General features: G+C 53.1%; 1 protein-coding gene across 1 annotated transcript in view; it reads right to left on the bottom strand.

Moving 5' to 3' along the window:
- Window positions 1-1,837: 1,837 nt before the first annotated feature.
- Window positions 1,838-16,266, bottom strand: part of CACNA1S (calcium voltage-gated channel subunit alpha1 S) — a 73,734-nt gene continuing 59,305 nt past the window's right edge. Inside the window, exons 30-44 of the mRNA XM_007988996.3 lie at window positions 15,440-15,568; window positions 15,190-15,255; window positions 14,545-14,636; window positions 13,007-13,166; window positions 12,413-12,540; window positions 10,990-11,086; window positions 10,575-10,677; window positions 9,509-9,610; window positions 9,108-9,232; window positions 6,307-6,435; window positions 5,261-5,511; window positions 3,838-3,923; window positions 2,952-3,043; window positions 2,562-2,705; window positions 1,838-2,415 (exon numbers count right to left, since the gene is read on the bottom strand). Of these exons, the coding sequence (XP_007987187.3) occupies window positions 2,164-2,415; window positions 2,562-2,705; window positions 2,952-3,043; window positions 3,838-3,923; window positions 5,261-5,511; window positions 6,307-6,435; window positions 9,108-9,232; window positions 9,509-9,610; window positions 10,575-10,677; window positions 10,990-11,086; window positions 12,413-12,540; window positions 13,007-13,166; window positions 14,545-14,636; window positions 15,190-15,255; window positions 15,440-15,568 (1,956 nt within the window). The 3' untranslated portion in view covers window positions 1,838-2,163. The remainder of the gene's footprint in view (window positions 2,416-2,561; window positions 2,706-2,951; window positions 3,044-3,837; window positions 3,924-5,260; window positions 5,512-6,306; window positions 6,436-9,107; window positions 9,233-9,508; window positions 9,611-10,574; window positions 10,678-10,989; window positions 11,087-12,412; window positions 12,541-13,006; window positions 13,167-14,544; window positions 14,637-15,189; window positions 15,256-15,439; window positions 15,569-16,266) is intronic.

The following is a 16,266-nucleotide window of genomic DNA, read 5'->3' as shown; positions in this document are numbered from 1 at the left end:
TGGAAGTCAAGTAAGGTAAAGATGTAGGAGTCCACTGGGTTAGCAACCAGATAGTGACATTGGTGAGTGTGGTTTCAGAGAAGGGGTGGGGCAGAGGCAGACTGCCTAGAGAGGAGAAATGAGAATGGAAGGGGAAATAGAAATGTGGACAAGGAGACCACACAGGTAAGAAGTTTGGTCCTCAGTCAGGAGCAGTGGCTCACACCTGTAATCTCAGCACTTTGGGAAGCTGAGGCGGGCGGATCACTTGAGGTCAGGAGTTCAAGACTAGCCTGGCCAACCTGACAAAACCCAGTTTCTACTAAAAATACAAAAATTAGCTGGGTGTGGTGGTGCACACCTGTAGTCCCAGCTACTCAGGAGGCTAAGAGAGGAGAATCACTTGAACCCAGGAGGTGGAGGTTGCAGTGAGCCAAGTTCATGCCACTGCACCCTAGCCTGGGTGCCAGAGTGAGACTCTGTCTCAAAAAAAAAAAAAAAGTCGACAGATGATAGATCATAGGTGATGGATGGAGGGAAGGAGGGAGGGAGGGATGGATGGAAAAAGAGAGAGGGAGACAGAAATAGGGAAATAGGATGGCTGCAGAGTCAGGCTGCTAAGAGGGAGGCACCTGGAATGCGTTCCATGCGGCTAGAAGGGGCCCATAGAGAGGCAGAGAGAGGGGATAAGGGCTGGGGTAGAATCCGAGCAGCTGGCAGGAGAGCACTGGCTTCCACTGGGTCAGAAGGGAAGGAGGAGAATGCGACAGCAGAAACAGGTGGGTTCATCAGTGTGGGGACAGGAGCTGCGGGAGGAACCTTCTGATAGCTTCTATTTTTTTTGTGGAGAAGGGAGCAAAGCTAGTTGCTGGTGTTGGGGTTTGAGCAGAGAAGGGCGTTGAGATTGCTGCACTGACAAGGACTAGGAAGCATTGGGGCCCTGTTGAGACTGGGGGCAGGGACGTACAGTGCATTGAGAGTGTGTCCCTGCCCTGCATGACTGATACCCTAGGCCCAGCTGAGAGGCCCAGAAGCTGCCTGGGGGTTCGCCAGGAGGCTGCACGGGGAGGCCAGTGTGGTTTCCACAGCAACAGCCACAGAGCAGGCGCTTGGCACAGGCTTAATGACGGAATGGAGAGAAGAGCAAGGAGTCCAGTGAAGGGGGAAGGATGCTGTGGGGACGCGGAGGCCCCGGCGCAGAGTCCTGACCTCGCCTCTGGCTGTGCACCCCAGGGCTGTCCCATCACCTCTCCATGCCTCCATTGCCTCATCTTTAACGTGGAATTCACACCTACCTCGCACGGTTGTGGTGGCAATGAAATGAATATTGTAACTGAAAGTGCTTTGTAAACATAACGTATCGCGGCCCCTGGCATGAGAGAAGGTGTGTAGGTGGCACACAGCAGGCACTTGGTAAACAGTAGCTACTGTTACTCATCGTTACTTGGTGTGGCTAAGAGGAGCCCTGGAGAATGCAGATCTTTGATATTCAAGGCCATAAACAGGGGGCAGCTGAGGGCTCTGAGAGCCTGTGTTGGCAGTGGACTCTGGCCGATGCCTCACGGTCACAGCTTCGAAGATGTTTGGCATTGGTGTGACCTGGGGTGTGCGATTGCTTCTGAGGCCACCAGTCCTTCCTGGGGTTGCTTGGTCCCGGTCAGTGGACTTGGCTGTGGACTTCCAGGAGAACCCACAACAGGTCCCTCTCTGCCTCACGTAGAAAAAAATCCGGATGACCCCTCTGTCTTTCTCCATGCCCAGTCTCCCAAGCCCATGGGGAGGGTTCCTGGGGAAGGGACTGGGGGAGGGGGAAACACAAGTGTAGAAGAGTCCAAAAAACTGGACAAGCAGAGGCCAGTTGTCAGTGTCACAGGCCTGGAGATTTTAATGTCCTGCAGGTGGGAGTGACCCTAGGCCAGACAGACACAGACACCAACTAGGCCTTTTTGAATGACATTAGAAGCTCCATCCAATCATGCCTCTTGCTGGTTGAGGGGCAGGGCCTGTCCAGCTACTTCCTCCCCACTTTTTGAGGTGGTTCCTGACCACCCCGCCTCAGGCCATGCATCTAGCTGCTGCGAGGGAGGGAGGCTGCTGTGGTGGGCTAGCCCTTCCCCACCCCAGTAACCTCCCCACCCCCATTGGTCATGCCAGCTCTAAGCCCATGCTGATGCTGTGTGGGCATCACAACCTGGGAGGAATAAGGGTCTCCTGGGAGCCCTGGTGCTGGTCAAGGCTGCCCAGGGAGGAACCGAGGTTCAGGCATCCCAGGGAGCTAGCCATGCCCTCTGGGGCCTCTCGTCCTTTCAGTAGCTCTGTTGCCATGACCTCCACTTCCTCTGGTTCCATTTGGCAGGCATCTGCCAGGGCCTGGCCTGTTGCCATGATGAAGTTTGCATCAGCTGCCAAGGTGCCCAGGCCCCCTCGAACCAGAGCCTGCAGGGAGGAGAGGAGGCTGGGTGGGGTCTTCCTGGGGAGCCACCTTTGGGGACCTGCCTGTTGGCCCTACCCTCTCTCCATGCCAGGTCATCACAGGGCCACCGCTCAATGCAGCCACTGCTGTGACCCAGCCCCCGGCTCACCTCTTGGATCAGCAGGGTTGTAGCTGGCGCTGAGCACCTGAAAGTATTCTCCCCGGTGCTCCTACTGTGGGGTGTCTCCTCGTGCAGAGACCCTGGTGTGGAGCTCCTTCTGTCCTCAGGCATGGGGGACTCCACCCTGGGGCACTGTTCCAAATGCACAAAAGCAAAGACCCCCACGGGGGTGCTGGAGCTCACCAATGAGCAAAATTCCAGATCATCTGAGGGCAGCTCAACCAAGATCCACGGAAAGGGGAGGATGAAGGGATCCCCTCCCTCCTGTACTATTGGACACATTGCTGCCCAGCCTTCCCCCGCCACGGTCCCACTCCAAGTATCAGGCCAGGCAGGGTCTCTGTATGGAGTTTGCTCCCAGGCCTCTGCCCCTGTTACCTGGCAGGGGGCAGGAGGTGCCTGGCCTCTGGGCATTGCCCTCCGGGTCATCAGTCCCTTTAGCTTCTCCACACAAGGTTTGCTGTGGGGTCCTGTGGGCAAGAAGGGGCAAGGATAAGAGGGGCTGCTGACTCCTGCCAGGAGCCCCGAGTCAACAGAGGCTGGCTTGGCCGGCTAGCCACACTCTGTGAGCACTCTGAGATTCTCACGGCTGCAGAAGATGTCTTAGAGGGTAGACACATGATGAGGCCCAGCCAACTCCAGGCCAGGCAGGGCTGCCCCAACTTTACTGGCCCTGGTAGCTCTTCTTGAAGGTTTGGGAGAGGGGATAAGGGCCAGAGCCTCTGGCCAAGCTGGTTCTCTGTGGTCCCTGGGTATGTGCACATTAATGTGAATGTGTGTTGGGGAACACAGCAGTATCCTTATTGCCACTAGCCCCCAGCCTCCCTGGGGCTCCTACTGTCACACAGCAGTCTAGATCATACTAGGAGACTTCAATATCATTTGCGGAAGGGCCCCAGAGTCAAGACATCAGTGTGTCCAGGGGCTGCCCTTCCAGGGACCTGGGGCAGTGTGGGGACTCCTGCGCTGGGGATGGTGTAGGGGGCTGGGTGAGTTTCCTGGGAGGCCAGCAGAGGGCCCTTTAGCATGCACGGGCTTTCCCCCTTCCACCTCATTCAGCCACCTAGATGGTGCCCTGCTTCCCCACTTGGACAAGAAGCTGGCCCTGATGGTTTTCCCATTCCAGGGCCCAGATGATTGCCATTGTAACAGGCTCCCAAGCCAGCCCTCCCAGCCAAGTTCCCAGACTCTAAGAAAAGAGTAGGGCTTCCCGGACTCCTCTGGAAGAAGACTCAAGCTTCTTAGATGCACAGAATGCACTGACCCAGGGCCCTGCAGGGTTGGCCAAGGGCTCCTCCTCTGATAGCAGATGTCTCTGTCTCTTCTGGGAACTCCCTTTCATAGTGGACACTGAAATGGAAGCAAGGCTGGGTGAACCAGAGAAGGCTGCTAGCTCTCTTGCCATCCCTGCCTCTCTGTGGCCTCCTTTTCCCTTAGAGCCTGTACAAGGCCAACCTAGTATAGTAGCCATGACTCCAGGGCTGACCCTCCCACCAAGGTGCCCCAGCTGGCCCTGACTCTCTAGGAGGAAGGAGCCCAGTGCATTCCTGACTCCACTCCTTTGCTCAGTTGCTCCCTCTACCCTTTCTACATTCTGTTCATCTTCCAAGGCCTAGCTGCAGCTTCCCAGCCTTTGGAACTCTGCTTCTCCATCTCGGCCACACGCAGGATCACCTGAGGAGCTCAAAGGTGAGTGGTGGCTGTGTCCCACACCCAGCATCTGTGGTGAGGCCCAGGCCTTGGGATTTGCAGAAGCTCCCTGGATTATTTAATGTATAGCCAAGGCTGAGAACCATTCTAGGTCTTTCTAGCCCATGGTGATCCATATCCCTTCTGCACTCTCAGGACACTAAATCTCTGTAATTATTTGGTGTTTTTGTTTGTTTGTTTGTTTTGCTTTGTTTTGTTTTTTTTTTTTTGAGACAGAGTCTTGTTCTGTCACCCAGACTGGAGTGCAGTGGCACAATCGGCTCACTGCAATCTCCACCTCTTGAGTTCAAGAGATTCTTCTGCCTCAGCCTCCCGAGTAGCTGAGATTTCAGGCATGCGCCACCACACCTAATTTTTTTTGTGTTTTTAGTAGAGATGGGATTTCAACATGTTGGTCAGCCTGGTCTTCAGCTCCTGACCTCAAGTGATCCATCTACCTCGGCCTCCCAAAGTGCTGGGACTACAGGCATGAGCCACCACACCTGGCCTCTGTGATTATTTGGTCCCAATCATATCATATAACATATCACCCAATCACAGATTATATTTAGTCTACAGCCTAAGGTTGGTGAGATGGGAACCACCCAGCACGGCGGGATCTCCTTGGAACCTAAATCCAGTGATGGAACCTTATTGTCCACAGTCTTTTGTGGTATGTGCTACCACCAAAGGTCCTCTCCTAACCTATCATGTGTTCAATACATCTCAGCTCCTAGACTTGCTGAAGCCAACAGAATAAAAGAACCTCTCAGCATCGGGGCCAATACTGACATGACGTGAGGCTTCCCCCTACTGGCCAAAGAAGCCTCTGCCCTCCAGGTTGGCCTCTTACATTAAGGTTCAGGATAGATTGGGGCACAAAGGCAAGCAAAAGACACCCTACAACTTTGGGGTACCCTCTTCCAATCCAGCCTGGAACGTGCTGACATTGTCCTCCCAGTACCTCTACACCCAGGGATGGCAGTGGCCGCCATTACCTGGAAAACACATGGCTGTTACTATGGTTGCTGTTGCCATAGGCAACATTGGCATTGGCATTGTTGGTATTGGCACGAGCCAGGGGGTTGGTGCGTGGATCTTGATGGAAGTCCTCCAAGAAGACCGGTGACTCCAGCTCTTCCATCTCTATCTCAGTAAACTGGAGGGGTCTCTGACTGGCCATGACGGGGGGCAGGGAGTTGGTCCTTTCCAGGAAGTTGTCCACCTGGCCAAAGAGGCCTCCAGTCCTCTATGGGCAAGGAGACAAGCAGTGACTAGGGGATGAGGGCAGGAAGGGCATGGGGGGCTGTCACTCTGGGACAGTGGTGTTGGGAACAAGCAACAGTATTGGGAGACAAATCTTATAAGGCCAAAGGAGGATGGACTGAGTGCTGAGATCAAAAGAGGAGAATTCCTACCCTTAGAAAGTTATTCGTTTGATGGGGTAGACAGCACACACCTAGGGAGGTATATAGGGGACACAGGCACACAGAAGAGAAGTGTGGTGTAGGGGAGAGAGGGCGGAATTGGGAGTCTGCAGCATTGGGTTCTAGTCCCCTCTCTGAAATGGATTTACTAGGTGATATTGGACATCACACATGATCTCTGTGGGCCACTATTTCCTCATGAATAACCCAAAAAGACCTAATTAGGTGTCATTAAAGACCTTCCAGCTCTAAAGTGTTATAAGAAACACCAGACAGCACTAAGGATGGAGGACTGGCCTCAGTGGAGGCAGGCGGGGCATTTGATCCTGGAGGGCCTCTGGGAGATGCGTCGTTGCCTAGGGTTTGTGGGGAAGAAAGGGAAGGGGTGAGATTTGGTAGGGAAAGGCGGGAAAGGGTGTGTTGCATTTGACACCTCTAGTAGGTCAGGTCATTGATTCTGACTTCCAGGAGAGGTGGGTGGTGAGGTGGAGAAAGAGAGGGATATCTTCAGCTCCCATGTCCCCTTGTCGTGTGGCTGGGCTCCTGGCCCTCCTCTCTGTGAGACACTGCCACTCATGGTGTCTAGACCACTAGGGGTGCTCCTGGCTCTCCCTCACCCGGAATATTCCCTCCTCCATTGCAGCCTCCACCATGGCTCTCTCCAGCTCCTCCTCAGCAGCCAGGTCTCCTGAGACCGTGCGACGGATCTCGGGGGCTGCCTCTTCCTCAATGGTCCGCAGTCCTGCCTGGGGATGGCGAAGGGACTCAATTATCTCTCCAGCCCAGGAGAGGAGACCAGAACCTCTTATTTTTTATTATTTATTTATTTATTTATTTTGAGACAGAGTCTCATTCTGTTGCCCAGGCTGGAGTGCAGTGGCACAATCTGAGCTCACTGCAACCTCCACCTCCCAGGTTCAAGTGATTCTCCTGCCTCAGCCTCCTGAGTAGCTAGGATTACAGGCATGTGCCACCACGCCCTGCTAATGCTTGTATTTTTAGTACAGATGGGGTTTCACTATGTTGGCCAGGCTGGTCTCGAACTCCTGACCTTTTGATCTGCCCACTTGACCTCCCAAAGTGCTGGGATTACAGGCATGAGCCACCATACCTGGCTGGAACCACTTCCTGTGGCTTACTTGTTTCTTATCACTGTACCCAGGGCTCTCCCGAAGCCCCAGCCTAGGCCCCACTCTCCCTCTTGGGTTATTGAATGTCTCAGGTACCTGAGAGGCCACCACGTTCTGCTCCGGCCTCTGGGATAGCCCACACCTTAATTGTTCCCAATGAGTCATCTCTTGACCCCATGGGTGAAATTTCATGCCCTTCCCAGGCTTCCAGTTTGAGAAGTGTTCTTACTCAGTACAGTCTTCTAGATTAGTGATCTCTATTGATTGCATATGTCATATGTATATAGTTGATCAAAGTTAATATCACCAGTAAGGAGACAAGTCAAGACTGGTGTCACCTAATAGCTTGTAATGAGAACATAGCATCATTTCTGTGGCATTCTTATCCAAGGTGCATATCCTAGTAATCAGACAAACCCCAGTTGAGGGACATACTGACTTGCAATCTTCAAAAGTGTCAAGGTCATGTCAAGGAAATGCTGAGGAACTCTTCCAGATGGAAGAGATTAAAGAGATATGGCAACTCAATGCACTGTGATTCTGGATTGGATCCTTTTGCTATAAAGGACATTTATTGGGACAGCAAGTGAAATTTGAATGGGGTCTGAGGATTAGAATATAGTAATGTATCAGCCTGGCATGGTGACTCACGTCTGTAATCCCAGCACTTTGAGAAGCCAAGGCAGGCAGATCACTTGAGGTCAGGAGTTCGAGACCAGCCTGGCCAACATAGCAAAACCCCATCTCTACTAAATATACAAAAAGTAGCCTGGCGTGGTGGTGTGTGCCTGTAATCCTAGCTATTCAGGAAGCTGAGGCATAAGAATGGCTTGAATCCAGGAGGCAGAGGTTGCAGTGAGCCAAGATCTTGCCACTGCACTCTAGCCTGGGCAACAAAGCAAGACTCCATCTCAAAAACAAACAAACAAACAAAACAAAAAAAAGCTTCAGTGCTAATTTCCTGATTTTGGTAGTTATGTTGTGGTTACATATAAGAATTATGCAGGATAATGCCCTTGTAATACACATTTTGCCTTGAATACACATAATGCCTTGAAATATGCATTAAAGTGTTTTTGGATGATGGAACATCGTTTTGGAGTTACTCTCAAATTGTTCAGAAAAAAAAGGTTTTGTGTTATACTTGCAACTTTTTTAAAGTATGATATTATTTCAAAATAAAAATAGCCATTGAAATAAATTTTTGAGCACAGCTCAAATGCATGTGTATTTGGGGGATTTATAAATTATATGCATTACAATGAACATAAAAATAGAAATAAAACCAGAAAAGATAAAACATAAAAGTTCTAACATGTTCTTTTCATACCCAATGGGACTTTTAAAAAAATTTATTTATCTTTTGAGGTGGAGTCTTACTCTGTCACCCTTGCTGGAGTGCAATAGTGCAATCTCGCCTCACTGCAACCTCTGCCTCTCAGGTTCCAGTGATCCTCCCACCTCAGCCTCCCAAATAGCTGGGATTACAAGCGTATGCCACCATGCCCAGCTAATTTTTGTAATTTTAGTAATGATGGGGTTCTACCATCTTGCCCAGGCTGGTCTCGAACCCCTGACCTCAAGTGATCCGCCCTTCTCAGCCTCCCACAGTGCTGGGATTACAGTTGTGAGCCACTGCACCTGGACCCATACCCAGTGGGACGTTTTAAGAGCTCTTCGTGGATCACCTTTCTTTAGAGACCGCTGTTCTTTTTTTTTTCTTTCGAGACACAGTCTCACTCTGTCGCCCAGGCTGGGGTTCAGTGTCTCAGTCTCAGCTCACTGTAACCTCCGCTTCCAGGGTCAAGCGATTCTCATGCTTCAGCCTCCTGAGTAGCTGGGCTTACAGGCACATGCCACTACACCCAACTAATTTTTGTATTTTTGGTAGAGATGGGGTTTCACCACGTTGGCCAGGCTGTTCTTGAACTCCTGACCTCAAGTGATCCACCTGCCTCGGCCTCCCAAAGTGCTGGGATTATAGATGTGAGACACCACACCTGACCTAGAGACCACTGTTCTTGTCTAACTTGTTTCTTCTTCAAACAAATCCTATTTTCTTTGGTCCTATCATCCAGAGATGAAGTGCCCCTGGTTCTTTTTTTGAGGTTGAAACATCGTCAATCATGGACCATCCAGAACTGTCTTGACATTTTTTCACTCTTCTGGGCTTCCTTTGTCCTTCTATGTCTCTTTCATTGGCCCCTCAAGGACATGGAAGGATAACTAGAGTCTGGAAACCTGGCTCAGTCAGGGAGCCCCTTGGAACGTACCTGGATTGGGCTTACCTGGATCTGTACAATGTCCTTCTTGGGCCGATAGCCATAATACTCCTCCTGGCGCTTCATGAACTTCCGGAAGTGCTCCTGGATGAGAAATGTGGCGTAGAACTTCCCCACTGTCACCTCATCATCTGCAGAGGAGCCAACAAGAGATGTCCTGAAGGCTGGTGGGAACCTGACACTGGTTCAGAGTAGGAGCCAGCTGTAGCCAGGCCCGGGCATGCGAGCAATCCCTTGTCTTGCTGACTTGGTCACTGGGCACTTTCCATCCTGAGGTTAGATGCCCGTGGGCTCTACCTAAGGCATTTATGGAGGGTTTAGTCCATTCTCAGATTCCCATGGGGCTCTTTGGAGAAGCTCCCCAACCCCATTCCTTGGCTGTTTCTGGACTCCAAAGCAGCACCTACCTCCTATTGGAGGGATGACCTGGTCCAAGAGCTTCATGCTGGTTCTCTTCCAGATCTTCTTGATGATGGCCCTCAGCTCCTCATTGGCCTGCTCAAAGTTACCTGGAGCAGGAGAAAGGCAAAGAGGCCAAAAATTATCCAGATCACACCAACTGCACTTGACAAGGCCACCCAGTTCTTTCTGAACCTCTCAGCCAGCCAGTCATTTACTACGAAACATTGGCCGAGTTTTGCGGCAGCTGCCTTGCGGGGTACTGGCAATGGTGGGAGGGCATCATGGTCCCCCTGAGGCAGCCCACCTCTTAGGTCATGTACTTTCTCCCCACAGGCCTTGGCTTCCAGTGCCCAGAGTTGTTGGTTTTACAGGCTGTCATCTCCTGCTCTTCTTCCAAAATCTTTCAATTCCCCAGGCACTGTGGTCTGTCCCAAATACCCCCAGGCAGACTCGCTGCAGCTCTAACCTGCTCCTTCCTGACTCCTGGCCTTCCTCATCTTGCCCTCCTAATGAAGCTTACCCTGAGGTTGTCTCAGAACCCTGCAGTGGTCCCCGTGTGCGGATGGACCTGATACAACTGGAGACTTAAGCTTGATACAGTGGGAGCCCTGAGCAAGGGCTCAGAGACAATACTAAGACCCCACCCTGACTCCTTGCCCTGCTCCCACCATGCCTGTCTTCCCAGTAGGTGAGGACCTGCAGGTTTAGTGGAGTCGAATGTGGACTCCCGTCAGCCTGCCCAGTGCTGCCTGAGAACCTCCTCTGCTCCTGCTCAGAGCCAAACTACAGGGCACTCCTGACCCCTGTGCTAGCACTGGCCCTTCTCTGGTCCCCGGACACAGCTGAGGAGTGTGGGAACAGACACTTGATGATCTTTGCCCTGCAGAGAACCCTCAGACTCCCTCTGAGCCCTGAGGGGCATGAAGACTTTGTGCTCGTGGCCTAGGGTCCTCCCTCTGCTGCTTCCCACGGTTCTTGAGAGCAATCTTGAGCTCTGAGAATCTGGCAGAATCTGTGCCAGGAACAGCCTCTGGGAGAATGGAGGGGGCTCACATTGGAAGGCCCTCTCACCTTCCGTCTTGATCTTGAGTGCTGTGCGGACCAGGGCGAAGAGTGTGGCATTGAAGGTGACTGTGCCGTCACTGTTCAGGGGCATGTTCATGCCCACCAGCCGCTGTGCAGGGAGAGGCAGTGGCTTGCTGTTGAGCTGGGACAAGCTTGGTAAGTCATCCTCACCCAGTCTGTGGGCTGGGAGGGTATGGGACATGAGGGCTGGGGGTGTCAGCTGACCAGGACATCCTTTGTGAGGGGACAGAATGATGAGTTGGGTGACACTGTTGAGACTTTAGGTCCTCCAGGAGGAACTTGGGGACCCAGGAGATTCCGGCTCTAAAATGCTTCATTCCATCAGGTCCTCACCAGCTTCCCTGTGTCTCGGTGACTCTTCCCCTTCCTGGGGCCACCCATCCCTGGCAGCTCTGGTTACCTTACAAGCTACGCGATGTGGGCAGAACTTCCCAAAGCCCAGAGGGGGCTGAATCCTTCTCAGCAGGGTCACCACGTCCAGGTGTTTGATCCTCCCCCTGCAGGAGGACACACAGACTTATGTACCTGGTACCCTCCTCCACCGCCAGAACCTTTCTGCTCAGAGGATGGGCAAAGGGAAAGACAGTCAGGAAACAGGGGAGCATTTCCTTATTTTCCAACTGTGTTTAGGAAGTGGGAGCCCAGTTCCTTTTTAAAAGAAGAGACAATGTTAGGATTAACTGTTGTCTACAAAATGGGTACCCCAAAATAAGCTCTCTCTTTTGGGGTGTTCCCTTGGATATCGGATCTCCAGGTCTGGAATCCAGCCCTCATTTTCCCCATCAGAATCTTTCTTAGGTTTTGGTCAAGTTAATAGGGCCTCTTGGGCTATATTAATAGAAGGAGAGGGTATAGATCAAGGGAGGTGGAAGCCCACTTCCAGAGACTGGTCCAGAGCTGGAAACCACATTTTCACTGGCACCGTGACTCCCAGAATAGACATAAAACAGAACAACCAGGGAAGTCAGAAAACAGAACAACCAGGGAGGTCAGATCAAAAGACAAGCATGGCAAGAGCAGCTTGTGAGTGTTGCCTGAGAAAAGTCATTTTGGAAGGTCCTACTGGCTTCCTCTTTTCTTTGATGGGGCGGTGGGGCGGGGGGGCTGTGAAAAAGAGATGAAATGTTCCCCGCCTGTCTCCAGAGGGCTGAGTGAGGACTTGTGGGTGACTGGTAGAGGCAAGTAGTTTGGCTCCTGCTGATGGAGGCACTTTAAAGCATGGTTGCTATGGCACCAGACAGACCTGTGTTGAATCTTGGCACTATCTCTTACTAGCTGCATGGCCTGGGGCAATTTACTTAATGTCTCTGAACCTCAGTTTCCTCATCTGAGACTGAGACCATTGGGAGATGCCTATTTCCTATTGGGACGGAAAGTAAGAGAGCCGTGCTCTCCAAGCTTTAAAGTGCATACGAATGTCCCGAGGCTCAGGTTCAGAGCAATGCAAGAGTCTGACTCAGTCAGTCTGGGAGGGGCCTGGGACTCTGCATTTTAATCAAGCTCAGATTCTGCTGGTCAGAGGGCCACACTTTGATTTGGGGTCTAGAGTGTCTGGCGAGGTATAGAGCTTCCTACTCCCACGAGTGTTCAGGCAGGAGCTGGATGACCATTTCTCAATAAAGTCAAGGGTGTTTCCACCCTGGGAAGCTGTAGGATTCCTTCCAACCTGGAGATACTCTGATTCTCTGGTCTGAGACCTCAGATAAATGAAGGGGGAAGGAGAAGCCCACTCATACTGAATAAACTGGTGAGTGACTTCCTGTGAGACGCTAGGAAGGGTCTAGGATGGAGGGCCCAGCACAGAGCCTACAGACTGGACTCACTTAGCCTCCGGGTCATACTCTGCCCAGATGGCCTTGAACTCATCCAGGTGATGAGGGCCCAGGATGGACCAGTCCCGGGTGAGGTAGTCAAAATTGTCCATGATGACAGCCACAAAGAGGTTGATGACCTGCAAGAGAAGAACCAACGAGTCCCAACACAGAAAGGCAGGTGGTCCAGGGTTAGGGTGGGGCAGCTGGGAGGTGTCCACTGGCCTGCAACTTCTCACTACCTGTGCTCTTGGTTCTAGCCCTTCTGAACCACCCACATGGCACACACAGCAATGCTCCGTCATGTCTCTGTGCTCTTGCACAGACAGTGCCCTCTGGCCTTGCTAAATCCCTTTTGATGAGTGCTAACCCAAACAAGAAAAAAAGTAAGAACTTTTGGCAACCTCTCTAGAGTGTGAAAAAGCACCCAGGAAAAAAAGCCACACTCAGGATGACCAGAACCAGGGACAACCTAACTAGAGCTTCCTGTGTCCCCGAGATGAATCCCAGGAGAGGTGGAAGTTGGCCAGGAAGGGGCAAATAGGCTCCCCCATGCCTCAGTGCATCAAAGCCCTCTCCCCATCCCACAGGCCCGCAGTGTCTCACCAGGAAGGCACAGAGCATGTAGAAGCTGATGAAGTAGTAGTATGCAAAGTTGGTGCCACATGTGTACTCCTCCCCTGGGGCGTAGTCCGACTCTGGGTCACACAGCTTCCCATAGCTGCAGGCCAGTAGGATCTCCTGCCAGGCCTCACCTGTTGCACACCTAGAGGACAAAAGAGGCTCCTGTCACCTATCTGCTCCTGCCTGGCCCCGCAGGAGGCTGGCAGCCAGGTAGGAGCAGGGTGTGGACAGATGAGCAAAATGGGGCTGTTGCCCAAAGGTAGGGAGGTTCGATCTTCATGTTCACCATGTAGCTCAGTGTGAGCTGGGCCTGTTTCCCCTCTGTGCTGCAGCCCTCATGGGGTGTTACAAGCAGGAGCTAAACTTTAGAGAAGAGGGCAAAGTCAATCTATGATTCAGGTTACTAGAGGGATGCACTGTTCTAACCAAAGCAAGGCAGGGTCAGATGTCACGGAGGCCTCAAAGAGGTTAACTGACTCCACTCTCTGAGGTAACCCCACAGTTGAACACAACTGGCTGAATTCAACTACCACCCACTCTAACTGAGTCACAAAAGCAGGCTTAGATTTCACACCTCGTGGATGTGTTGCTATCGAGTGAAGAATCTCAATGCATTCGAGGCGCATATGCATGACATGTTTGCATTTTTCCCGTAACTGCTACCACCTGCTCTGTAGATAACCTCCCTCCAGCTGGGAAGAAGTGTCTCCCCTAGTCACATTCAGCCAGACTGCATAACTTCCCACGCCTTTGTGTCTAATGACTGTCTCACTTCAGCTAGCTCTCTTCCCTCCTGGAGCAGGCAGTGCAGGGTGGCCTCGGGTTTGGAGTTGAGGTGCAGAGCCAGGGGCGAGGTGGGAATCTCCGCCTGAACACAGTGAGGTGGCGGTCTCCTTTTCACGGGCCATAAGGGCTGCAGGCTGCTGTGACCTCATGGAGCCTTCGACAGGCTGTGCCAAGAAGGGGCCGTGGGTGTGGGTGTCTCTAGGCCTTGTCTGGTCTCAGTGGAGCATTCCACTCTGGGCCAGGAAGCTCACCTCTCTCGCCTGGCTCCTGCACACCCAGCAGGCCTGCAGCCCAGGATCCTTGGTTGCCCTGGCGAAGCATAGGCCCCTGCGCCCTACCTGTGGCAGCGCCCCCCGCCCCATCTGGTTCTTTGCTCTGCCTTTCCCTTCATTCCTGCTCATGCTCTGAGAGCGACAAGGGCAAATGTCCAGGAGAAGATATTTGACCCTGTCTTTTGCTTCACAAGGATGACATGGGAGGAGAATGCAGCACTTCACTTAGTGGAGGAGCCCAGTGCAAAACAAGGCTGTGGGGCCACTTGTTCAAAACCAATGAATATCTTCAAGACAGTGACAGAGCATGCAACCAAGCAGGGGACCCTTCTGAGTGTAGGGCCCGGTGTGGCTGCACAGGTCACACACCCATGAAGCCAGCCCTGGCTCCAGTGCAGATTACAACAGAGCAAAGGCTGACGGGTCAGTGGGGTGGGGGTGGGGGCAGTGGGAGACACGTGCCTGAAGAGCAGCAGCACAGCTTGTGGGAAGGTCTGGAAGTTGTTGTTCCGGTTTATTTGGGTCCCATCCACCAAGGCGATCTTCCCAAACATCTGCAAGTCACAAAGGGCCCTGACTGTGGAACCTAGATTCAAGTGTCCCCTCAGCTTATACCCCACTGCCTTCTGCCTGACCCCCACTTTCGCCCCTACTTCCCCAAAATTCCCTTCATTGCAGGCCACATCAGACCTGAAGCCAACAAAATGGGATTATTTTCTAGGTCAGGTAAAGTTCTTCCCAGCAAGCCAAAGAAAAGTAGGAGGGTAGACCCGTTTTCTCAGCAGCAAGCAGACCTGGTGAGTCAATGTGTGGGGGAAGGGCTCTCAGGGGAGGGTAGACAGAGGCCACCCAGGCCTCCAGTTGGGCCTTAGAGACACAGCCTGGCCCCTGCTCTCCACCCACATTCCCAGGTTTCTCCTGGATGGCATCCAAGCATCTCACACTCCAGCCATCCACGATCAGGGAGGTTGCCCCTCCTTTCTCACGAGCAAGGCAGGGAGGGCAGAGGGTCCAGCCCGTATGCTGCTCAGGCTCCTCAGGGTCCACTGATGCCCCCTCTAACCTGGCCAAGATTCACCCTTTGGCCTGGGCTCGCCTGCCTCTCACCTGCATGCCGATGACAGCGTAGATGAAGAAGAGCATGACGATGAGCAGAGCCACGTAGGGTAGGGCCTGCAGGGCGGGCGGGAGCACCAGTCAGTGTCTTAGGGCTCCACTGTGTGTTTGCAGCCCTGCCCTCTGTTAGCTCCCCAGGGCTTTGCCCTGCACCGGGCTCCCCTGGGGCCCACCCTGGGCTGAGGCAGATGTCCCTAGTGGCCTCCCCAGGTACGTGCAGTTTCCAGGGTCCCTGTTGCACCTGGAAGGACTTGATGAACGTCCACAGGAGGGTGCGCACTCCCTCTGCCCGGCTCAGCAGCTTGATCAGCCTCATGACACGGAACAGGCGGAAGAAGGCACTGGAGATGCGGGCACTCTCGTCTGGGTCCTGCGGGGCAGCAGCCCCAGAGGTCAGTCTGGGGGCAGCACCTCAGAGGGGTAAGGGGCAGGGCGGGGAGGGAGGTGCACTGTGTGTGTTGGGGAGATGTTTGTGGAAGGCTCCAGCCCCACCTCTGGCCCCTGCTGTCCACTAGTTTGGGACCATCCTCGGGCACAGGACTCTGGGGCTGTTCAGCTGGGAGTTAGGGAAGAGGATGTGGGGCACCAGGCAGTGCGGTGAAGCCCACACTTGGGAGCAGTGGCAGGGATTTGCCCTGGGGTGTGGCTGCACCCAGGCCCACTGCCTGCCCTCTCCGACCTCCTGCACATCTCACTATCTTCTCAAGCTGCCACGGAGTCAAGGACCCTGGTGGCCCTCCTAGGGCCCCTCCCCAGCATCCTCCCAGTGCAAAGATTTCCCAAAGCTTGGCTGCTCTATTGCCATAAACTCAATGTGGCTACTCCCCATCACTCCCACCCCACACGCGGCTGTTCTAAGCCAGGCAAGCCTCTAATCTTGTGCCAGCCTTAGACACATGAATTACTCTGGAAGGGGAGCGCTGTCCCTGCTCTGCTTCCTGTGTCCTCAAAGGCCTTGTGCCCAATGAACTGTCACTAAGGTCCTTTGCCAGCGGTCACAGTTCTCTCTGGACTGTGTTTCCATCTGCGCAGATGATGCCAGAGAGGACCCACACTCCATCTCCCAGG

Source organism: Chlorocebus sabaeus, chromosome 25, assembly GCF_047675955.1.
Source record: "Chlorocebus sabaeus isolate Y175 chromosome 25, mChlSab1.0.hap1, whole genome shotgun sequence".
NCBI lineage: Eukaryota > Metazoa > Chordata > Mammalia > Primates > Cercopithecidae > Chlorocebus > Chlorocebus sabaeus.
The sequence above is the reverse complement of the archived record's forward strand: the minus strand, read 5'-3'. Positions and strand labels throughout refer to the sequence as shown.